The sequence below is a fragment of the Neolamprologus brichardi genome, chromosome 7 (assembly GCF_056152115.1).
Source record: "Neolamprologus brichardi isolate AB-2024 chromosome 7, ASM5615211v1, whole genome shotgun sequence".
Taxonomy (NCBI): domain Eukaryota; kingdom Metazoa; phylum Chordata; class Actinopteri; order Cichliformes; family Cichlidae; genus Neolamprologus; species Neolamprologus brichardi.
Window position 1 is genome coordinate 52,777,645 of NC_142110.1, and position 24,815 is coordinate 52,802,459.

General features: G+C 42.9%; 1 protein-coding gene across 10 annotated transcripts in view; it reads left to right on the top strand.

Moving 5' to 3' along the window:
- Positions 1-24,815, top strand: part of dab2ipb (DAB2 interacting protein b) — a 176,719-nt gene that overhangs the window by 112,535 nt on the left and 39,369 nt on the right. For 8 of the 10 annotated variants that reach the window (XM_006796814.3, XM_006796816.3, XM_006796815.3 and 5 more), the window contains 2 exons: positions 21,943-22,096; positions 23,741-23,839. In XM_006796814.3, coding sequence (XP_006796877.2) covers positions 21,943-22,096; positions 23,741-23,839 — 253 coding nt within the window. Of the gene's footprint in view, positions 1-4,421; positions 4,991-12,904; positions 13,053-21,942; positions 22,097-23,740; positions 23,840-24,815 lie in introns of those variants that run through there. The other 2 variants (XM_006796821.3, XM_006796820.3) reach the window with 2 other exon arrangements.

Here is a 24,815-nt window from a genome sequence, read left to right on the forward strand (position 1 = left end):
CAGTTATTTATTAAGAACTGATATAAATCCTTACCACTATGAGAGCATCACTTTCTGCGCGTATATGCAATGAACACGTGATTTTACAGAATCTCATGAGTGACACAAAATTCTGAGTGAACAGTAGGAAGAGACGTCAGATAAACTTGTGCTCTATTTCTCTCCTAGGTGTAAGTTGCGCAAAAAACTCAGCTTCCCATTGGTTACCGTGAATCTTGGATCAACCAGTCCATCTTAAATCTGCCTTATGTCCTCATCAGAAACCATCTGCCTGCTTTTGTGTGGGTCGCTTACCAAAACAACTTTGATTCCTCATGTGGGGGGGTCGAAGCCATGTTAGCATCTTGCTCTCTTGGTCATATTAGCCGTTCCAGAGCAATTTGCATGATTTGGCAGGACGTGTTATCCTGCTGAGGTGAAGTGCTGTTGTCATGGCGGGATGCAGTGCTCGGTCTGCAGAAATATTTAGGTGCATTACAGATGTCAGCCCAAGGATTCCCAGCAGAGCACAGGGGTTTTCAACAAGCTTATGCTATTCACACCTGTCAGTGTTTTTAATGGCTGCCTTGATTTGAACTTGGTGTGACGCACAGGCTCTATCAGTGTAAAAAAGAAAAAGTTCAGCCTTTTTAAAAAGCTCTGAATAGACATAATAGTTGTTCAAAAAACAAAACAAAGGGTCCGAAAGATAAAAGAATCGGTACTTGGCAGACGGTGTTACATTAAAATGACCGTCGAGTCATTCAAACCATGTTTTGTGCAGCGTTTTATCCATTCATACATCAGCCTCTTTGACAGGGTCAATGTTTTTATGTGTTTTATCTTTTGTAATTTTTGTATCTAAGTGCTGTTCGAATTTTTTTTTAAATAAATTAAGTCTTATAAAATGCGTTCAGAAACCTTGGTGTGCCCAAAGCACTTCAAACTTTGATTCTCCATTGATGAAGCTTGATGGGCTCCCAGCGTGCTTTGTTATTCACCAATCACTGAGCCTCCTTCAGACGCAGCTTCATCAAGGTCAGACTGTCGTTATGTATGGGTGTGTCTACATTAAACCCCTTGACAGAAAGGAAATGAAGCCAGGGTTACAGTGCCTGACATTTTAATTATTATATATATATATTATTATTATATATTATTATTTATTTACTCTTAACCAATATGCACATTTTTATTCTTCTGCTGTTAATAGACATGCTTTACACTCAGTTGGTAAATACTGTTGCTGCAATATTTATCTCGTAGCTCAAACAGAATTAAACTCTGCAAAAGAGAGACAGCAAGAGAGGAGATTGGCATATGTGGTGTAAAAACAGCTCAGCTCTGATGGTGCAGTCTGACCTAGTTAGAAACAAAAAAAAAATTAACTACCAAGTGTCCTAGCAGCCTGTTTGCACCTCTGCCTGCTCACAGCTCCATCTCTTGAGTGCAGATGAGCATTTCAGGTTCACAGAATGTTCACCTGTCACCGCCGTATTAGATAACCACAGTGAAGCAGCTTTTTTTTCTCTTTTAGTTTAGTTGCTTACAATTACTTGCAAACTGCTAGACTGACTTGAGCAGTGCGGTGCACGCTGATGCAATGAAATGCACCATATTAACGTAATGAACCGTAAATATCGAAGTGCAAGGCAGACGCTGAGACTCCTTCATCAGAAAGACTGTTTTCGGAGTGCTCTTACTGTAAAGCTGGATTGCGTCTGATTCAAGCTGTCGGCTTTCCGTTGTCCGCTCCCCACACTCGGACTGAAATCGTGTTTTTTTTTTTTTTGTATTGGAAAACAAAAAAGAAAAGCTGTATAGTTTTCAATTGCTTTGCCTTTGTTTGCAATTCCGTTGCACTGTGCTGCATTGCAAAGATATTTTTTTTTATCCTCATACTCGGCGTTATTTTCTAAGGCTAAGTGTTTATATCTGCTTTGGGGAAAGGAGATGATATATTAGCCACCCAGCACTTAATTTTGATTGAACTGTTTGCAATTTGAGCTATCAATCTGGTTCTCATCCTCACTCAGCTGCTACCTTTGAAAAAGATTTGTTCAAAGTGCATCTGTCTGCATCTTGGGTGAAAAAATAGCTCATTTGATCATTCAGATTCTAAATGGAGTCTTGAGGAAAAGGGCGTTGGCGGAAGGAGCTTAAATCAGCATGTTAGAGGTGCAGCTAATTGGTCTGATAAAAAAGCATAGTGATTGGTTTGTGTGTGGGAAGAGAGAGGAGTGGTAGCTTTAGGCTTACCTAATTGGATTAAGCGAACCAGAAAGGAGTTGCCGTGTAGATTTTCAGCTGATAGGATAATAGAGCGAGGCGGTAAAATATACGAATGGACAGGAGCCCAGAGGCACCGCTAAGAGGAAGTTATAAACGCAGAAGCCTTCCTAATAAAGGCCTCATTAAGATCAGTTAAGAAAAAAGATTGATCTTCAAAAGCACCCGTACTGTCATGGAATTACAATTACTCTGCCACAGTTATATAAAACATTTTTACATAGTTTAAATCAGCAGGAATTTGATGAATAATTATCACTGATTAGCTCCTTTTTGGAGGAAGTGGGAATGCATAAAAATGTTTCTGCATAAGAGAATGCATGAAAACGTGTTTTCTGTAGAGCTGTATGAATTGATCCAAAGATTTTAATAGCATCAATACTAAAGGTAGTATTGTTATTGAATCGATATTAATGTGATGAGGGATCAATATTGTTTCAGTCCTCTAGGTTCAGTATGTAGCCCACTGAATTGTGTTCAATTTGCTTTTGGAAATGAAAACGTATACCACAAATATGCACTATGAAAAATGTCTGAACCTTTTTGGTTTGACCGCCATGTTTGTTTTATTTATAGCCTACAGCACATTAAAACAACAGAAGTTGGCCTTAAGTGCTTTAGAGACAGAGGCAGGTTTACGTTCCAGTTCACCAACAAAGTTTCAAAATACGCAAGGTGTAAAAATCACAGTGATTTAGTGGTCAGTAAAATGTGGAACTTAATGTTGATTCATCTCATTAATCGTGATCGCTCTCCCTTACATGCGCTGTCTTTACAGCTTAAAACCATCAGCATCGGTTTTAGTATCGGCAGTAATGGCCATGTATTTCGATGGTATCGGAAGGATACCAAAATTTGCAGCACAGCACCAGTTAACTGCTATGCATGCAGTTTCATCATGACCCTTCTCCTGCAGCATCGCTGGATTGGATTGCTCTCACTGTAAGAAAGAGCAATTAATCCACAAACAACAGCTGGCTACGCTAAATTATAATTTAATTTTAATTACAACTGTTTGCATTTAAGTGTGGCGAAGAACCCGTTGTCGTTGTTTTTGTTTATTTACGGTATTTTTTTTTTTTTAAACCAAGTGCATTTACCGTGTATGCACTTATTCAGAAAAGTAGACAGAATCTCTGCCATAGGAAAGCCCCAACATTTGCAGATTTAAACTAACTTGGAGTTTCATTTGAATTGTTTTTATCTTGTAAGTTGAAAGATCTTGTTAGCTCGTGTTTTGAAAGCGGTCATGGGGTGCTGAGATACTTGGTGATTTTAAAGCCAACAGTGTGCCTCCAGTGCTTTTGTTTAGAAAGGGTGTGGAGCTGGAACTGTATCTTACTTCACACCCTATTGTGCAGTAATTTGCTTTCTAAATGCACGTGTGTGTGTGTAAGTGTGTAAGTGTATGTCTCATGTGTCTGGGAGTATAAGGGGTAAGGGTGATGTCATATTTGATGACATCATTGCAGACGTGCGGGGAGTGCAGATTAGTGGCCGTTGCTCTTTCTGAACCAGCTCTCCACAGCTGCCCTTCCTTATCAGTACGCCCGCCCAGCCCTTTATTCCCTCGTGCCAGCTCTGCCAAAGTGTAAGCTCTAGAAATAGCAAACCCCCCCACACACACCTCCTCTCCTCTTGTAGTCTTACCATTCCAGGCTTAAATTGAGCATGGCAAAACCATCCTGCCCACTTTCCAACCTCACTACTACCAACCCTTTGGCTGGCCCCCATCAGTCAAGTCACTTTGCCAAAGCTGAGCTTCAGCCACATATGTACAGTGTTTATCTGTCTGAGTTCCAGTACTGAGTCCAGGTCTTCCAGCTGATCTGAGTTCACTGTGGGCACTCTGGAGCTGGTTGGCACCACACACATTTCTCACTCCTCTCAGTCCCAGCAACACCGGGTGGGGGGGTCAACAGCAGTGGCTTAAAGAGAAAGGGGCACACCTCGCACAAGAGTTGACAGGACAAAGAGCACACATACAAACTCCCCCTGGAGCCACACAGGGGGCAGGGCAAAGCTAGGCTGAACTACACACACATGCGATCCACACACACCCACGCATACAGGCACTCACACATCGCACGCAGGCTCCTCCCTGTGCAAGGAGACAGAGACGGGAGGCGCAGTCAATCACTGACAGAGGAGAGAGAGGGGGGGTTAAGCGGGAGTTGCTGAGAGGGGGGAGGGACAGGCAGAAGAGGAGAGGGGGGAGAAATCTTCATCACGCCGAAATCCGAGTCAAGTGTCAGGGCGCCTTTAAATTCGTTCATGCGGAGTGAAAGAAATAAACAGAAAAGGAAGAGGGAGTGCGTCCCATTTCAGAGACAACACAGGAAGTAGGACATGCTCTGTGCAGGGTGAGGAGGGAGAGCGCGGGAGAGGGTGGGAGAAAGGCAGGAGAAGAGAGGGAGACCATTGTAGCGCTCATTCCCCACCCCTCGCCTTAAAGCAGCAGCGAGAGGAAAGCGAGATGTAGTCAGGGGAGAGAAGGAGGGAAGAAGAAAACCCACAAGTAAGGAAGAGGAGAGGCAGGCGACCGTCCGCATCGGCAGCAATGGGGGGAGAGAAAAAAATGGAGCTCTGAAATCGCCTTTACCCTCATCTATCTCTGCTTCTCTCTCTCTCCTTTTTTTCTCCTCTCTTGTTCTGACTCAACCTCGGTTTCTCTCTCTCAATGCCTGCCTTCGATTGCTCTGTGAGACTCTAACAATGCCGGGTGAGTGTTATCCTGCTTTTCTTTCTTTCTCTTTCTCTCTCTCCTTTTATTTGAAACATGTCACTTGCCACCCTTTTTGCGCGTCGGTTTACGAACTGTGAGATTATTTTGCTGGGTGTGAATGTGCGGCGGCGAATAAGGAAAAGTGGTGGACTCTGGTCTGTTAGATGGAGATGCTTCATTAAAGACTGTTTCTGCTCTTCTGCCTCTCGGTGCTCCAGTTGTGCTGTTCTCTTACTTCTTTCCTTTCCTGTAGCGGTGATAATGCAAGAGAGGGTGCTTATGATCACACACAGGCGCACATACACACAGACAGACACGCACACACACATGCACCCTGCGCACTTTCAGGACTCAGTCATTATTATGTAATTGGATTTTAACTCCCAATTCATAGTAGTGCATTTGTTATGCGTGAGATCATGTCGAACCCCAGACACGATCATGAGAAGATGTTCTTTTTTTGTTTTGTGTTTTTTGCGGCAGTTGTTTGGGAGTGCTTTCCACATCCTAATTGTGGTACCATCACACAAAGCCGGCCTGTGTGACAGAGGGCAGCCAGCTAACGCGAATCAGATGACTGGGCCACGATGTGAGGTCAGCCTGCCAGTTTTGGCCGGCAGCTCTCAGTCCAAGTCCCATGCTGGAGGCAATTAGCAGTCGGAGAGGTGTGTGACAGGAGAGTCTGCGAATTCCACAGAGCAAAAGCTTCTTTTTTCCCCTGTGTTGTTGCAACATTGCAATGGCCGCGCAAGTGGTTGGCAATCACTTCATCTAAGGCTTGATAACATATCACAAAATGTGATTCAGGCACTACAAGTTATTGTGCTTGCTATCTCAGATTTGTTTACAGTTAGGATGATATGTTTGATTCTTCCATAAATGCGTAATCCAGTCGATGCACCAAACATAGCTTTGAATCAAAGTATGGTTTAATCCAGTTTGCCGAGCGGGTCATTCTATAAGTGTATCATGACAACAGATAAAATCCTCAAGCCGCCTGTAATTGTTTCACACACCCAAACTTCCCTGCCACATTATACAAGAAGGGCTACGTTAAAGAGCTTCTGGTGGGGAGCAGGAAGCAGCTCAACATTTATTCTCCTCCGAGGAGATTGCTCCTTAGGAGAAAGCCACCCACCCGGTTTAGAAAACACGCAAATTGATGGCCGATGATTAGTTTGCTTGTTTACTGTGGTGTGCAGATACGCTTCAGCGTGAGAGCTCAGCTGGTGGCTCTTGTTGATTGTCGCCTGCTCTCGAGCGCTCCGGAACAAAGCCGAGCTTGACTTCTACATATTGTGCGGGACAGTCAATGTTTGTATGCAGTAACAGTAGGATCCTCCTTTTAAATGTTTTTTTCCCTCCTAGCCTGAGGTGCTGTATCTGCTTCCATACATGCGCAAATGTTTCTGCGCATGTGATTGCCCGTTCCCATACTGCCTTCAGACGCAAGTTCGGAGTCGTATGAGGGATGGAAGTGTGAGAAAATCAGATTTTATTTTTACAGCTTTAAATGTTTAATTAGAGCAAAAAGGAAGCGATTGACAAATATGACATGCTGATAATCAGGGGGAAAATACAACAGAGGGAAAATGGAGAAAGAAAATAGAATGACTGAAATGACAAAACATAGAAGGAGAGACACTGAGCAATTGTTTATGCCCCGGTATTTTGCACACTAGTTAATTCTGGGTGACTAAACCTCTTATGCAATGTTCATTCACCTGCCAGACTGTTGCTCTTAAAATTTTCTCCTGGACTAAATAAAAATAGGATCAAAATGATTGAGGGGGGAGTAACTGCTAACATCCAGATGCAGCAGTTACTACCCCCTCAATTATGTTACATCTAGAAAATGTGTGATTGAAACGTCTTTCCAGTTTCAGTATCTTTCCATTTTTGCTTCCTGTCTCTTTATATAGTTTTCAAAGCGCTCTGTCGCTGTGTAAGCACTCTATCATAGTGCAGATTGTCTTTGTGATGTCCATTGATTCACTAAGAGCTGATGAAGTGGAGCAGAGCATTCGATCAGACACATGTATGGTGGGGGGGCGGGCAGGCATATAGCACTACAACCTGGGGCTACTGCTCGAATGGGAGCGGGGTCAAGAGGTTTGGACCACCGCTGGTTTAGAAATGGGGGAGGGAAACACATTTGGTCACCGACATGGGTAGGGGCAGGTGTTTGTTCACACTGTCCATAAATGTAAATAGTAATCTTAGTGTTTCAATGTGTAACATTACTTTCCACAAAGCCTCAAATCTCCAGATTTGAGTTCTTTTTATCTTTTTCTGAAATTTGATTTGGTTTGGTTTTGGTTATTAAAGAGCATTTCAAAAATGTATATCAACAAAGCTGTTTGGGATTTTAGTATACACCGATCAGACATAACAAAGGGACTCTTGACAGGTGAAGTGAATAACACTGATCATCTTTTCATCATGGAAACTGTTACTGGGTGGGATATTTTAGGGAACCAGTAAACATTTTGCACTCAGAGTTGATGTGTTAGAAGCAGGAAAAAAAGGGGCGAGCATAAGGATTTGAGCGAGTCTGACGAGGTCCAAATTGTGATGGCTACTGTAGATGACGGGGTCAGAACATCTCCAAAACTGAAGCTTGTGTGGGGAAGAAACAGTGGGGAACCACTAACAGGGTCATGGGTGGCTTAGGCTCACTGATGCACGTGGGTAGCGAAGGCTTGTCTGTGCAGCCCGATACAAGAGACGAGCTACTGTAGCTCAGATTGCTGAAGAAGTTCATTCTGGTTCTTATAGAAAGGTGTCAGAATACAGAGTACAGTTTGTTGTGTATGAGGCTGCTTCGTCGCACACCAGTCAGGGTGCCCATGCTGACCTCTGTCCACGTTGAGACACGACTCCATCGTCCTTTTGTCCACTTTATTAGCTTCAGTTCAGTTGTGGAGCTTACACTGAAGCGTAGCACCCCATAGTTAACATACATTCTCTCTTCTCACACGTGAGTTTCTACTACTCACTCACGCTCACTGATGACATCATGACCCAGTGTGAACTCTAACCTTTTGGCAATAGTGAAACTAGAATAACGCACAGAAAATGTCCAAAACATCACATGGGGATGACCAGGTGCAAGTGCATCACTTACCTGGGGAAACGCCTAGTATCCGGATCCAATATGGGAAGAAGGAAAACCCAAGGAGGAGCTGTGATGCTTTGGGCAATGTTCTGCTGGGGAAACTTGCCATCTATGTTGATGCTAGTTTGACACGTACCATTTACCGAAGCACTGCTGCAGACCAGGAATGAGTTGTTGAGGTGTTGACTTGGCCAAAGATCCATGGTGGCCCATCCTTGACTTACAGGACTTGTTGGATCTGTTGCTAACATCTTGGTGCCAGATACCACAGCACACCTTCAGGGGTCTAGTGGAGTCCATGTATCGATGGGTCAGCGCTGTTTTGGCAGCAAAAAGGGAACCAACACAGTATTAGGCAGGTGGTCATAACAACTGTTATGAGTACAGCTTTCCTAAAGTGTCTAGAGCTGGCATCTAAACAGCGTAACATGCTTAAAGTGCTTCATTTTAATCCATTTTTTTATATAAAGTGCATAGCATTTAGCCTTGTTTTAGTCAAAGTGATTAATCTGAAAAGGATCTGGGGCATAAAAACAAGAGAGACGATGTGGCCTTGCAAAAAACCCCAACAAAACTGTCCCATTTCAGATGACTTGTTCGTTCAGTGAGTTAAATGCGTTGTCACTCCTGGTGCACATCAGCAAATGGGAGGCGGGTGTGTTGCTCCAGTCAGTGCTCACCGCTGTGAATGAAAGATGGCAGACTGGGGTGAATGAAAGGCGTTCGGCAACATTATTCTGCATCTCCTCGACTTTGCCTGGGAGGAGATGAAAGAGGAACATATGCTCGTGATGAGGCAATGTTGCGCGTTGTCAATAATTCAATCACTCATGCGCTCTCTTGCCCCGAAGGCCACAGTGCAAAGTCAATAGGAACAACGGGAGAGGAGAGCTCTCAAGCATCAGACCTACAGGTCTCTTTCTGTGCGTCTGCTTTCATGCTTTTTTTTTTTTTTAAATCTATGTCTTTATGTATTTCTTCTACCCAAACAAACACACTGCCGCTGATGTTAATGCTGGGTCTCGGTTCTGTTTGTGCGTCTGTTTCTCAGCAGTAAGCTGCTTTGCAGAAATGAAATGGAAGGCAAGCTGTACACGGGGAAATGAATAAAGGAGCCAAGGCAGGGAATTGTAATACCACCTTGTACCATTTCCTTTTCCTTTCTCTTCCTGTGCCTATGTCTGCAGGAGACGGAGACACTGTCTTTGAATTACCTTCATGTCTTAACAGCGCTTTAGCCAAAACTGACAAAAACACATTGAATTTTGTTCCCCTCTGACTACATTTAGACAGTGACATCACAGTGACGAGGGATTTACACACACTCCCGAAACACACCGAGGGTATGTTGTGCGCTTATTAACTGTTGTTGACTCTAGAATAGGGAGTGGATGATGCAGATAAAACCTCCAGATAGGGTTTAGTGTTTAGATAAGACTAATATTCTGTGTATCATTTACTATCAACAAATTCAGCGAAAAGATCCAGTGCAAGTCATTTATCTTGCTAGTGTATGTTGTGAAGCCAAAGGGAAATACAGTATGTGCATGACTTCACGCAGCCATTGGTGTTATTAGTCAGCGGTTATTAGTGTTATTATGCCCGGTGTCTATAAATACTAACAGTTTTAGTACTGTGTGTCTGAAAATACTGTCTAATATTTGGGTGGGGTGTGTGGTGGTGGTGGTGTTGGTGGGGGGGGACTACAGTTTTATTCTTTCAGGAAATCACTTGAATTTAAGACTCGGGGGGAGGGCAAGACAATGCAATCCTTGATTTGACTAATTGATTTGTCAAGGTTCTTTATGACATGATGCAAAAATCTCCTAAATCCAATTTATCTAAATCTAATATTGGTATTTAGTTGTCGTGATCTCCATTAGGCCTGCAGCACAGCTAATCTTTTTTCCTCCCACTTTTAAAAATACACAGACATATCAAAACAAGACGTGCAAATCTGAGCATTTGAAGGCAAATAATCCAGTTTGCAATGTAATTGTATTTTTGTTGTAAGGTAAAGACCCTACAACAATACAGAGAAAACCCCAACTGTCAGTGGGCCCCCCTGCTGTATGAGCAAGCACTTGGCGATATTGGGAAGGAAAAAATATTTTAACAGGGGGGAAAAACAGAACAAGGCTAAGGGAGGGGCAGCTGTCTGCTGTGAGGAAATGGGGGTAAGAGGAAGGAGAGGGGAAAAAAGACACAATGTCAAAGAGAGCCAGAGATTAATAATAACTAATGATTAAATGCAGAGTGTGTCTGAACACATAGAAAGTGAAAAGAGGTGGAGAAGAAAGACTCACTGCATCATGAGAAGCCCAGAGCAACCTAGGACTATTGTAGAAGTAATGAATGTGTGAAAGGAAAGCTTTTAATTTATTTCTTACAAATAGACAGGGTGTCTGCCTCTCTAATCCAAACTGGGAGCTGGTTCCACAGGAGAGGGATCTGAAAGCTGAAGCTCTGCCTCCCATTCTACTTTTAAATACTCTAGAAACCACAAGTAAGCCTGTAGTCTCAGAGTGATGTGCTCTATTGGAGTGATGTAGCATTATGAAGTCTTTAAGACCTTGCATGTGAGGAGAAGGGTTTTAAATTTGATTCTGGATTTGACTGGGAGCCAATATAGAGAAGCCAATATGGGAGAAATATGCTGTCTTTCTAGTCCCATTTCAGACCCACAATATTGAAGTAAAACATCAATGACTCCTTCAACTAAGATTCCACCAGAAAGTATGAGCTACTTTATCTCTATAACATTGAATTACACTGTGTGTTCTGCACCTCTCCTCAGCCTCTTGTTAGTCCATCCATCTTTTTCTTTTCATCTGCCCTCATCTTTCCTGCTCCCTATCTTTCAAGATGTCTCCAGCTTTCTCCATCCACCTCCGTCTCTCCACCATGCAGACTTGTGGAAGCTTGCCTGGAATGTACTGTATCCACAGACTATTTTTACTCTTCTCCTTCTCCTTCTCCTCTCCCCCCCTCTGTATTTACCTCTGTGCATGCAGGTGTTCCTGCTCTAAGCAGGTCAGTGGTTAGTGGGGGAAGAAAAGCACCAAAGAGGCGAGGCTTCTTAGGGAATACCTGCAAAGCAGGCAGCAAGCCAACACAGCCCTGCCTTCACTTGTGATCTCATCCCTTTGCATTGTTGGTCGCTGCAGTCGGCTCCTGACCTTGCACATACCCGCCAACACGCTCGCTGGCATGAGTCTACGTGGATTTTTTTTCCTTGCAAAACGGCATCGGACAGACAGATGCAAATACGCCTTCTTTGTACATCGTAATTCAATTATAAATATTCAGAATACTAAAAAAAAACAAAAAAAAACTGTGCAATCAGATGACTCACCGAATACAGAGGATCATTGTTCAGAATGTTTTCCCCTCCAATGAATAATGAAGATTCATTAGAATTTTCTGGATCCGTCCTCGTGCTACTGTGATTTCAAATGAAGACATTGACAACTTCCTTTTCCTTGTCCCACATTCTATTATTTATTTATATCTCCAAACAAACCAATAAGGTATGATATTATCGCAGCCTAGACCAGAGGAATGAGGAAATTCCCCCTGAGTGTTTAGTCTCCCAGCTTTGCCCCGGCTTTGTAAGTTAACCTTTACCCGGCCGCTCTCCAAAAAAACCAAGGCATGCAAGTGTGTTTACTCTAGATAAGAGCAAACAACTCCAAATCATTACATGAAGGGGGGGACAAGTACATTCAACCTAGGCCAGTTTCACCTTTCAAATGTTGTTTAAACTGTTTGAAAGCTGAGCAATCGGTGCAGCTAGAATGGGCTTTCTGCTGTACAGTTCACAGCGAATTGAGCCATACAGTAGGTGATTGCTACCAGCTCCTATGTCGTCCTCGCTTGACTCTTGGAATGATTGAGGTATAATATTCTCCAGTCATTCAGAAGCATTCTAACTCATTTAAACTAGAGTATGCCAAAGTTTTCAAATTATTGTTTTGGCAGAAATGACAGACATTTCTGGGTTTTCTTGTTTTGTTTTGTAACTTGGGCATCAGTTTGAATTGAGGTGTTTCCTGACAGCCTGTCTCAGCAGCCATGTCTTCCGTCACCAGGTCACCAACTATGTGGAAAATGGGAGGTGGAGTGGAAGCAACAAACAAGCAACACATCTGGCAGTGTGTCCATTTCCTAAACTTGGTTGGCGTCATTTTCTTCTTCTTGTCTCGCTCTCTCATTCTTTTTTTTTTCTTCTCCTTTTTTCTTGAGTCCTACTCGCTAGCCAAGGAACCAGAATTTTCCCACAGAACATGGTACTGAAGGCTGAGCCATTGTTTCCTGCTACAGGGAACGAGAGAGGGGGGTGGGTGGTGGTGGAGCTGGGGTGGGGGTTGACTTCCTGGCTGCCAGTACAAGGCCTATGTCAGTGTGAGAAAAAGCAGAGGAGACTGATCTGATGACTTTGAAAGTGTGTGTGTCCCAGAGAGCGAGTACAGCTAGACTAACTTCTTTTTTTTAAAAGTTGGAACTAAATGACTTGTTGGTTTAACTTGGTGGTTAAAGGCAGCACCCATATATGAATACACAATCCTGGATAAGTTACAGTGACCTCAAAGCATTATATCAAAGCCCCTTGAACTTTTCATGCTGTTACTTGGGCTTTATTTTATGCCAGTGTAATTTCAAAGTGCAGTGTGGGCAGGCCTGTCCTAAATAACAGCGCTGTCTTTTTAAATGGGATGTGGAGATGGGTGTGTGTTAGTAGCAGCAGACATCCTTAGGGAGCGGTGTGGTGTAACTCAGAGGGCAGAGTCTCCAGCCACGTTCCCAGAGACTCAAAAATAGTCAAGGAAAACGCAGGGACGGTTCACTAGCGAGGAATGCAATCCAACGTAGAGTTGTGCGTTTGGGGGAATCCGGCTCCGAGAGGTCCTGCTGGAGAATGTTTCACCTATTTAGTAAATCGTAAGTGTCACTTTTGTTTTAATGCTGTGTTCAGGGGAACGACTGCTGCTGTGGATAGCTACAGCACAGCTGCACTTTGTGGTTTCTGGACCTCTGCTGTTGCATCCGTCTCAAGGGTTCACTGTACAATGTGGCTTCCGTTCAACTAGTTTTTAGTACATAAATGACAAAGTGTTTTCCTTATGAAATGATTTGTAAAAGGAAAAAGAAGGAGGAAAAGTGCAATACATCTGAACAGTCGGACAGGAAGGTGGCTAGAGGAAAAAAACAGAGACAGGTTTAGACTTGGAGATGAAAACTATTCAATGCCAGAGGCAAATCTTGGCTTTAGATTGAAAATAAGCACGCTCTGAAGTTTAGAGCCAATTATGTGTGAAAATAACTACCTAAATCTGATATGAATAAAAATGCAGCTATGGGGGGGGGGGGGATGCTATATGCAGCGATCGTAAGCTACTTGTTGTTTTTGCCCTCTCAGTTTTGCCGTATTGTGTGGGAAGAAAAGTCTCTGCCCTTTTCTCCTCGTAAACTCCGGTGTTCGCCTGCGTCGTTGTCCAAAAGCCACAGGGGCGTTTGCATATTCAGGTCAAGAAGTGAAAAACACACTTCCTCATCTCCTCTGCTCATTTGCATGTTTTGTTTTTTTTTGGTTTGTTTTTTTAATCCATGTTCCCTGAGCACTTAGCAGTTATGCAAGAGTTCAAGAGAGATCTTTGTTGCTTCTTCCTAATTTGTGTTTCTTTCTCAGCGTAAAATGCTCACACGTGAATCCAGCACATGAGCACAGATGCTCACACTGTTTCCATGACCTTGGCATACCTTAGGTATTCTCAGCCTGAGTCATACCCGCTAGTATGTGACGGTCCTGATCCTAATAGTCTATTAATGTCTCTGTGGAGGTTTGTTGTTAGAGCCTATATGTTGAACTTCCCCAGGTGAAAAGATTAAATAAAAAAATCAATAATGGCTAATGAACAAAAAAAATGGGTGATGTTTAATGGAAAGTGTGTTTGTCTGTATGATGATAAACTTTAAAACAATCCAGTTGTATTTGTATAGCGCGTGTAACAGTTGCCTCAAGGTGCTTTTTATTGATTTAACTGACATTCAGTTGTGGACTGAATTTAACCCCTGCTGGGTTCACAATCCAATTTAAAACCTTCTTCTCACATACACGCTCTTTAATAATCAAGCCCCAACTTAAATACCTTATAGTGCCAACAGGGCACTTCTTTCTCAGACTGCAAGCTTACTTGTGGTCCCTAGGGTATTTAAAAGTAGAATGGGAGGCTGAGCTTCAGCTTTGAGGCGCCTCTTCTGTGGAACCACCTCCCAGTTTGGATCCAGAGACCGGATCTCTCAGCGTGACTTTGGTCTTGTCTCCCTTCCATCACTTCCAACCGCTCACACCACATGGCTGCCCCTCCCTGAGCCTGGTTCTGCTGAAGGTTTCTTCCTGTTAAAAGGGAGTTTTTCCTTTCCACTATCGCCAAGTGCTTGCTCACAGGGGCTCGTCCTGTTGTTCAGGATTTTTTTTTTCATCACATGAAGTGCATTGATGCGGTGCTCATAATTCATTGGTGGTCAATACTGTGACCCTTGCCCTTTAGCTTTGATTTAAAGAGTCACCGATAAGTATAACCTTTGACCTTACTATAAAATCTCTTGGCTTGAGTACAGCTATGGATCCACAGTCGGTTTCCCCGTCCTGAAGAAACTGTACAATATGTTTTGATAGACTCTTCTTCTGACCCTTAACTGACCTGGGTTAGAAAAATGAAACGTGTAAGAGGGATTTACCACATGCTATGACATCACCGCCAATGACAACCAAACAGTCCTCGCAGATCATCATTCAGTCATTCTGTATGCAGCCATTGTCTTTGCAGCCAGCTGTCCTGTTCTCTTTCACTCAGCGCACCAGCTTCAAGCCAAAAGCTCGGCCCCCACACCAATTCAGCTCTTCAGCAGTCCTCATTGGCCTCCTGCTGCGAGTGTCCTGGCAGATGTTACACTGAATTACCTCCCAGTCTCGCAGGGAGACTGCACACTCACTGTAATCAAGCTGGGTGTGTGTGTGTGTGTGCGTGCGTGAGTGTTACAAGACAGGCTCAGCGGCTGCCTTAGCTCTCTCCAACAGTTGCTCCTCAACCACCTGATCTCAGCTACCAGCCAATGCTTTCCACATTGTAATGTGTCTGCCAGCACTCTGAGTCAGACATCCCTACAGATGCCTAAAAAGGAGGGGGGAGGGGGGGTGGGCTCAAGGAGCTGATCATTTAGGAGATACTGAATACTAGAGCTAGGTCCCTCCTTTCCTGTGTGTATTTGTCCCTTTTGTGTGGAAAGGGGTGTGCATGTCTCTCTGTGTCTCATTCTCTCCTTTAAAAGCTTCCTTCCTCTATGTATATGAAAGTCCCTCTTTTGTGTGGCGTTATTCCTTCTATACTATACTCAAAGCCAATGTGTGGTCCACGTACAGCTCTAACTGGTTCTTATTATTCCTCGCAAAAAGCGTTCATGCTAGCGCTCGTTCTTTTATTCCCTGGGTCGGTATTCCCACTTCCCAGTGTGATTTCTCATTTCTCTTGTGTGCTATTAAGACCACTGGCAGCGCAGAAGCCTAAAGTGTCAAAACCGCCATCAAGAATAGGTACCACGAAGTGCTAACATGCTAGTTTTGGACTGATGTCTGTGTTACCCCCGTTTACATGTGCATGAATGTTTTTTCCGCCTTTCGCTCTCAACGTTGCGACTCTCGCAGCCACGCCATTTAGCCACTCAGGGAACTCAACAACGTCACAGATGGTTGAGCTTTTAATTAAGAGTTGAAGCTGTGTGCAAATGTCCTCCCGCAAAGCCAATTGTAAGTGGACCGTCACTTTCTGTGCCACATCACAAATTCATTTCATCGGCAGCCTCTTGTCTTCATCTCAAGAGATCGGTTTTTCACCGTGTGTCAGGCTTCAGCTCTGGATGAGGTTTGCTCTGTTGCTCTGTTGACTGGATCCTCCGGCTGGCCTGATTGCTGTTTGGTCTCCGAGGCCTGTAGCCACATGTCAGCGGTGCAGCTCACACATCCACTGTTCTGCACCAGCAGCATCTGACGAGATCCCTTTTGTCTCCTTTTCTTTGACTGCTATTCTTTCCTGCTCTTACTATGGGCCAGAATTTTTTTTCTTTTTTTTGTTTTGTGTATATCCTCTTGCTACCCATCACCCAACTGTTCCGATGACAGTCGACAGATGGCTGGTTGATGCAGGAAAACGTACATGTTCATGGTCTTTACCCAAAATGCAAAATGCTGTTCTGTCGCTGAATAAAGTGTGAAACGAGGACACGAATGCAAAAAAAGAAAAGAACAAAGAATTCTGACAGTGAGTGTTGTGAGATTTATTTTTTTTCCCTCAACATCACTCCCTGAGTCCGTATTGCCTCATTATTCAGGCTGAGCACTGAGAGAGACTCCCCACGTCTGCCTGGATCAAACGAGCGATCGGACTCATGACAGAGTTTTCTGCAGCCAGTGTGACAGACACTTTTTTGTTCCACTGGTCCTTTCCACTGAGTCAGCGCCAAAGCAGTGGGAATAATGGACACTTCATTGTATGAGGCTTGATGCATGAATAATGGTCTGTTTGTCTGCTTTCCTGTTCATGTAGTGCACGTGTTTCATAATCAAGCTAGAACAATTACTCTGTGTGTGTTTATGTGTGCGCGTGTGTTTGTGCAGCATGTGTTTGTTAAGTGTGATGCTTTCCTCTTTGATGCTTTGAGTTAGGGGCCCAGGTGCTTGCAGAGTAGTTGCCGCTGGCTGCCTGGATCTTTTTTTTTTGTTGTTGTTGCTTTGAGGACCATCTATGAGCCAGGCCAGCTGTAGAAGCTGGAGAATGCTTCAGGCGCAAACGTGATGAAAAGTCACTGTGTTGGACATTGCTTTAGGTATAGTGTTACAAAGAACTGGTTTAAGCATTGTGTTGCAGTTTTTAACCCCAAATGTCTTTGACTGGTTTCACAGCACAAGAGCACTACATCAGTGGCCTTGGGGCGCAAACCAGTTAGTTTTTTTTTTGTCAGGAGGAATAGGCAACCGACTTTTAACCCAGGAGGTACTACATAACTTTTTTTTAGTAGGTTCTCCGAACTGTTTACTGAAAGTTGACTCTAAACTGATCAAGACCTGACTTTTACAAACTACTATAGTCAGAAATGTTAAACGTAAACACTCAAACTCATCTAAAAACACTATCAAAATTGACATAATTCAATAAGTGTGGCTTATACCTGTTTTCTAACTGCAGGCACATCCAGCAGCATCTCAAATAGCTCTGAGAGCTACACTCAAGCTGGATGCAAAGCCTTCGCTCATCAGAATAGAAAAATCATATCATGAGAACGGACACAAGGGAATCTACTGCTCGGGATTTACGCTGCAAAACTACCTTTTTATATTTGTTTGTAATTCATTTAGGCTAAACAGCCTGGCAGCTGCTGGAGAGTGCACCTAGTGCATTGTGGCAGATATGGATAATCTTAGATCCCCTTATGGACTTTTTTTTCTTGATCCTGTAGCCAATCGATCGGTTATAGAGCAGGCAGTCCAACAGTTAGTATTGATATTTGTTCTTAATACAGAGAGTTTCTCAGTTTTTGCTGACAGTATTTAGAGTTGCACAAAGGCACACATCGTAGTTAAAGTGATAATAGGCAACTTTTCAACTGTCTGTGCACCTGCTGTAAAAATTGAATTGCTTTCCAACTTTCCATTAGAAACCATAGACAGATATTTTAAACTTGTATGCATTTCGCTCCTGAATTCTTTTTAACTTTATGTGTCTTTGCCTCTTTTTTAAGTTTGGCTAGATAATGTCTCACAATTACTTTGGAATAAAATAAGTTCGTCTCGCTTCTGAAAGAATGAGTTAGATGCCATCAAAAATTTAGCAAGTACTAATTTGTCATCCTTTGTCTTTGATTGGCTGTGGTTGCTAATATGTTTACCTAAACACTGTCTCTTGTGTGCTTGGTAGAGAGGACTATTAACAAGTAACTGTCGTGCCAGCATGCAAGTTGGAAGAGTATCGATTGTTGTAAATGCTGGACTAACTAAATGCTGTGTAAACACTGGACGTGGGGGTGGTATCCACAGTAACCGCCAAAATCAAGAAGACTTAACAGTCTGCCTGGGTTTATTGTTTTTCGTCATGTTGGAAGGGCTAACTTTGCTCTTTTGGCTCGTTCTTGTTGTTGGTTATTGGAACGACAACACAAAGAGGGCATTTATTTCCCATGTGGAGATTAGCACTAATTCACGTGGACGTTAATGTGTTTTTGTTGTAGTTCATATGATTGTAGTGAAACAAAGCAAACTCTTGTAGTAGCTCAGTGGGATGTGGATTTTGAGAGTGCTGTTGCTTTGCGTCGCACTCCATTAATTCAGCCTATCTCGAGCTCCCAGTACAGACATACTCCGTTGCGGTGTAGCCAGTGCAGTGTTATGCGTCTAAGTACACTGACGCCTATAAGCGCCTGATGTTTCAGACTGTATCGGAGCCCAGACAGCCTATCTGATGAACTCTCTTTACAGGATGCAGACACAAAGCGCACTGGGTGAAGCCCAGACACACTCAGGATCCATTACTCTGCCGAGGTTCAATGGAAACTCAGTTAGGAGTCAGTATTAGGGCTGGCAGAGCAGAACACAGTCTGTCTAGTTCTCACAATGGGCTGATGGGATTTGGCCTGATGCAGCAGCATAAATTCCTAAATAGTGAATGTACAGCTACACTACCAGGTTTCTGGGATTATAAAAAAGAAATTTAAACAGTCATTCAGAGACAGTTACGTACTGAAAGATCAGCAGCTTTACTTTCCCACATAGCGCTCGCCAATCGAAGAATATTTTCACCAGTCTCTATCCCTCCTTGTTTTTTGTTTTTTTTGGGGCTATTTTAAATGTGCGGAACAACCAGCCGGGTTGTTGTTGTTGATACATTTTGCTCTGCAGTCGGAAAAATGATTCTACAATTTGGCTGAAGTGGAAAAGCTGGCATTGAGAAAAGAAAAAGGTGCAGATAGAAGCTGGTTTAACGGTAACGGTAGGAAAAAAAACTGTGTTATGCTGCTACTCACTGCTCTGTGTCTCTCATCCAACAGGAGACAAAAACATAAAGGATCAAAATGGGTTTAAATGAACATGTAAAGTCTGCAGTTTGAATCCAGACGGGAGACTCTGGTTCATGTTGGCAACATCTCGAAACTTTAGCATCCAATAAAAACTCAACAGGGGGCCGTCATGCCTTCCATCACATAAGAGGTACTTGGTTGATTAAAAATGCAATCCTCTTTTGTCGATGTGAATGTATTTATTATCCTGGCTACTTGTCAGGGACTACAGTTACATTTCTTGGGGGTTGCGCATCAGGTTACGTGCAAGGTTATGGCTTAGAGGTTGAAAGGGGTTTCCAGTTATGTCATAGGTTACAACATGCATTTCCCCACAGAAGTCTAAATCAAGCGTTACACGAGCACGTATTTCTGCATATTTATTTTCTTGCATTATGAGCCACCGGTTTGAAATATCTGTAATATTTAAAAAGAATGCCAGAAGAACACAGTGAGTGAAACAAATCTGAAGCACCTAAACCTCAGATGAAGGGAAGCGTAGATACAAGTTACTGAAGGATTGCCAAGGACAAAGAAGGACGTTTTCTTATAATGGATGAAGCTGAGGGCTGTAGGAATGAAAAGGAAAAAGCACCATGTCCTGCTTGTATTGCAGGTTGTCATTTGCAGGAGGTTGGCATGAAGGCTTTGTCAGATGTAGACGTTATGAACAGGATTCAGACGTCAGACACTCTTTTACTGTCGTTATGGCGAAGCGGCCCACAATAGGCTGTAAATTACACGTCGCGGCACAGTTTAATACAGTGCCACACAGATGACAGGCAGCATATTTATTTATCAATTCATACTTTCACAGTCTGGCACAATTCTCGCTGACACTAATGTTCTTCTAATACAATATGCTGAGAGGGAAAAAAAAGAGAGTCATTATGTAAGAATGAAATGGATGCCTTTTAGGGGACGCAGTGCCTTCTTTCTGAGGCAGTTCTTCTGTACTTTAGTCAAATTCTGGATCATTCTTTTACAGATTAAATGCTCACGCTCCCTGTTCACCTCTGCCTCAGTATGAGAAATGCACGTGCTACGAGTTCATTAAAACGCAGCGCTCTGGCGGATTGTTTTCCTGCAGTTAGTTCCCTTAGAATCATCCGTGCAACTTTAGGAGTTTGAACTGTGGTCCGTGGACATTCCCTTCCTGTTTCTGACAGAACATCCCACCAAAGAAAAAAGCAAGAGAAAAAAAATTCCCATTTCCCCTCCTTTCTGATTATTTTACTTGCTCTCTGTTCTGCCCAGTACCCTGTCAGCCAATCACAAAGCAGAGGAAGGTGCAAAGTCACTTCCTCTCCAGCTGTGCTGGGGGAGTAAGAGCTTCTAAAACTGGATTTTCATATTCAGAGCTATCCTTTAGGCTTTTTTTCTCTCCTTTTTTCTGTATTTTGCACCTTGTTGTATTCTTTTCTTCTATTTCACTGGATGGCATTTTCCTCTGTACGCTTGTGTATGTGTGCGTGTGTGTGCGTTTGTTGTTAAGTAAAAAAAAAAAAAGGGGAAAAAAAGCACAGTGTCCAGGTCATTATCCACTTCACATTGCACAGAGGATTTGGCAACAAAGCTGACTGACTCTACAAAGGGCCGCACGCAGTCACTAATCTGTCATTACGGCTGCTGCATTTTTCCTGAAAAGCTCTTCCTCTACTCTGCTGAAAATATGTACAGTATACACACACGCGCGCGCACACACACATGCATGGGATTAGTGTGTAAGCCGTCCATAGAGGGCACTGTTAAAAGACTGTTCTCACTCATTACATGAGCAATTGAACCCTTGTCTTCATCTTCCTCTCGAGTATTGGAGCATCAGGGGCTGATGTTATGTAGCGTGCCTGTTGCTGCGTGCAGCCCTCACTGATGTTACAGTATTTAACTTTTCATCCTCTTCCAGCTGCGATGCGGTGGGGATCGTAGGGTTAGTGGTTAAAGGAAACACGCGAGCGCTAAGTGCTTGTTTTTGAGTCTGGATGACGTTGGTTGACTTCATGATGTGGAAATCTCAAATTAATGTTGCTCACCAGCATATATACACGGCGTAGAGACACATTTGCTCGTCATAAGTGACAGCCACTCAATCCAACTCTTCTGTAAAGACAGAAAATAGGGCAACATCAAACACAGCAAACAGTGAAAGCTCTTTACTTTGTCTCTTAATCTTCTTTGGCTAAAAAAAAAAAAAATGCCTGTGAATTGTGGGCTTAGGGGCCATCTTTGACAAACTATTGAACATTTCTCTAAGGGCACTCTGAGCCAGAGAATGCTGTTGTGTTTTGGGTCCCAAATGGAAGTCCAAAAAAGCATCTATGAAGCGGGTTTATAGCGGTGGAAGATGATTGCATCACGGGTGTCTGAACATTAATGATAATCTGTAAAATGCTTAACTTCCTATTTATGGTGGTTCCGCTGCATTAGTTGGCAGAACAGCTTGAGTCAATCCTCCGAGCTTGTTTCATTAATTCATTGATGCTGCAACTTGTAAATGAGGAGCCGCAAAGCATCTGCTATCGCCATGCTTAGAAGTGGCTGCGCGAATGTGTCGATATAAGCGCAGCGTGCGAGCTCGTCGGCTGACTCGGAGGCAAGTGGAGCATCCTCTCCTCGTCCTCCTCGCGCTTGCTGTTACAGGCGGCCCATATGCTTCCTCTCTCGCTTCTGCCCGTCAAACTCGGCAGGGTGATTCAGTTTTCTCTTCTTCTTTCTCCGCTCTTAGATCTCATCTGATGCCAAGGCTGAAGGAGTCCCGCTCCCATGAATCACTGCTCAGTCCCAGCAGCGCTGTGGAAGCCCTGGACCTAAGTATGGAGGACGAGGTTATCATCAAGCCCGTTCACAGCAGCATCCTCGGGCAGGACTACTGCTTTGAGGTGAGAGGATGTCGGGGGGACGGGGGGGCTATATGCATCCACACACAGCCTATATGCTGCTTTGCTTGTGAAATAAAATAGTTCAATAGTTAATGTACTTACTACAACTACACACATAGCTGACAGTCATCAACTGTATCTGAATTTGACATCCAGATGCTAGCAGACATCAAAGCTGTGCTTACAGGAAAAGTCAGTTTTTGGATTTACAGTTTGTTCTGCAGCTTTTCTGCATGCACAGCAGAATCCCAGAATAAGCTAACAGCTGAAATATTCATTAATTTTAATGAGCCTGCCTTTATTTGCAGTTCGAGTGAAGTAACGACTCTGTGTTGTTTTCCCAGTTACCACAACACGCTATTTTGGGTTTGCTATAACCCTTAACTGGCTTTTTCTCAACTCAAAGTAGGACTTTTTTTTGCTGAGTATTTCCTTAATCTGCCCATCACCCCCAAGATTTTAGTTTCAGATCACATAAGATAAACTAAAGCTAAAAAGAAAAATCTGGAACTGCTTGGTACATTTTTTTAATATTATTCTAACAGCAACACTAGCTGAAGCTCCTGGGCATTCAGTGCCATCTGTCATATCTACACAATAATAATACTCAAAAGCTGAGAAAAAGCTAATTAAAACTAATGGTCACAACAAATCTTCAGTATTGCTATTTATCCAGGAGGCTCCCATGTGCCATAGTTTACTAATTCACAAGTTTTAATCATTAGTTTGGGAAATAGAGTCCATAGGACAATATTAGCTATTTGCAAATATATTGGTGTCATCATTTGGCAACCCGTCTTTGAAACGCCACAAACGCAACAAGCAGTTGATTCCAGCAGAATCTAGCAGAGCCTGAACAAGTAAGACAAAATAAAATGACATTATTTTTAAACTGCATTCCCATATTATCTTAAGAAAGACTCATAAGTAACTAAAGATAAGAAATGTAATGGAAATCTGTTCATGATTCATAATATCAACGATATATTGGAGTTCTAAGTCCCCAAATATTGGTGTTGGTATCTGTCTTAAAAATCCTATATCATTCAGCCTCTAGCAGGAATATTTTTGGAACCAGCGAGTCCTCTAATCCCCTGTCTTTGCTGTAAATCTCCTTCTTTATGAGCTGCTGATGACCAGTCGCAATCAAAAGTCACGATAGAGCCGACTTCCCTTTATTGTGGAACACACAATGTCTGTGATTAACTCTTGATGACTTTTCTCTAGTTACAGAAAATCAGTGGAAGTACAGTGGGCAGTTTCTTTAATTACTACATGAAATTTGATGTCTTGTAATTATTGTTGTTGGAGCAGAGAAATTCAAAACAAATTATGACAGACTTTGTCTTTAATCACTGCATTAAGGGCTGAATTGTCAACAAGGGAGCTTCTTGGAGGGAAGTGACCCAATACTATCCTAAACTTTCTGCCCCGTGCTCTGTTCACCATTCATCCTACTGTGCTTATTTTAAACCATCCAGTTTCAAAAACAGCTCTCACATAAGGAGACTGAAGATGCTCCTACCGTTTTTTTGCTGTCTCTGTGGTATTTATGAGCAAAGTTTAGTGAAACCTTCACCGTTCTATTTTTTGTTCTCACAGTATCACCAAAGCATTTTAAATTTTCCCTTCTCTCTGTGGTAGGTCACTACCTCCACAGGAAGCAAATGTTTCTCATGCCGTTCAGCAGCCGAAAGAGACAAATGGATGGAGAATCTGAGGAGGGCTGTACAACCAAACAAGGTGAGTATGCAAAAACACACAGTGGGTGTGAAGTATTCAGTGGTAATATGTTCATACACAAGTGTCTCAATTCCAAACCACACTTTGAAACAGTGATGAGGACAGAGCCATACAGAGTTTACACTGTGTTGCAACTCACACAGCAAGAATCCGATGAGTGCACGTCAGGTTTGATGAAGAAGGCATACAGGCAACATGTAAAGAGCTTTTTATGTATCAGTACCATCTGGGATAGTGACAAACAGCTGTGACAAGGGGAAGGTGGCAAACATTTTAAGCCAAGAAAATAGTCCTGCTCACTCAGCCTCTTCACTCTTTCATCCATCATTATTTAGCAAATTGCTCATTAATTAGATGTGGAGAAGTGGCGGCGTTGGGGGTGTGGAGGGGTTCTTAAATAGCTCTGGAATGTTCCTTGTCTTAGCGCTTTTGATATGTGTGTTTTGAGTGGATGAAATGCATTTTTTTAGCAAATGTTTTTAAAAATTAAACTTTATTTCATAATTTTCTTCTAAAGCACTTTAAATATATCTACTACCACTAATCCACCACTACTATGATATTACCTATACCAGGTTAGACAGTCAAGAAAACTATAGCGTTTTTAAGATCATACATCTCGGTGAAAAAGCAGTTTCAGTTTTGGTTACATAAAGGCTACTGCACACAGTTTGCACTCGGATCTTTCTGCCAGAATGGCTTCCTAATGATCACAGTCACTAAGGAAGGCAGTGGCTGGAGACTGCGGCAGGAGCACAATTATAGTGACTGTGAACAAGGAACTTAAGATTGAGCTGCCTTTGAAATAATTGCTTGAAAGGTTGAGACCAGGTTTGTGACCGCTTGCAGCCAGTTGCCATCTTCAAAGCAACTTTGAGGTACCAAGATAGTGACAAAAACGCAATAAAAAAGACAGTCTGCAATCAGTTTGCAATTCAATTGGCTCAAGTTTGCAATTAGTCTGTAATTCGGTGCG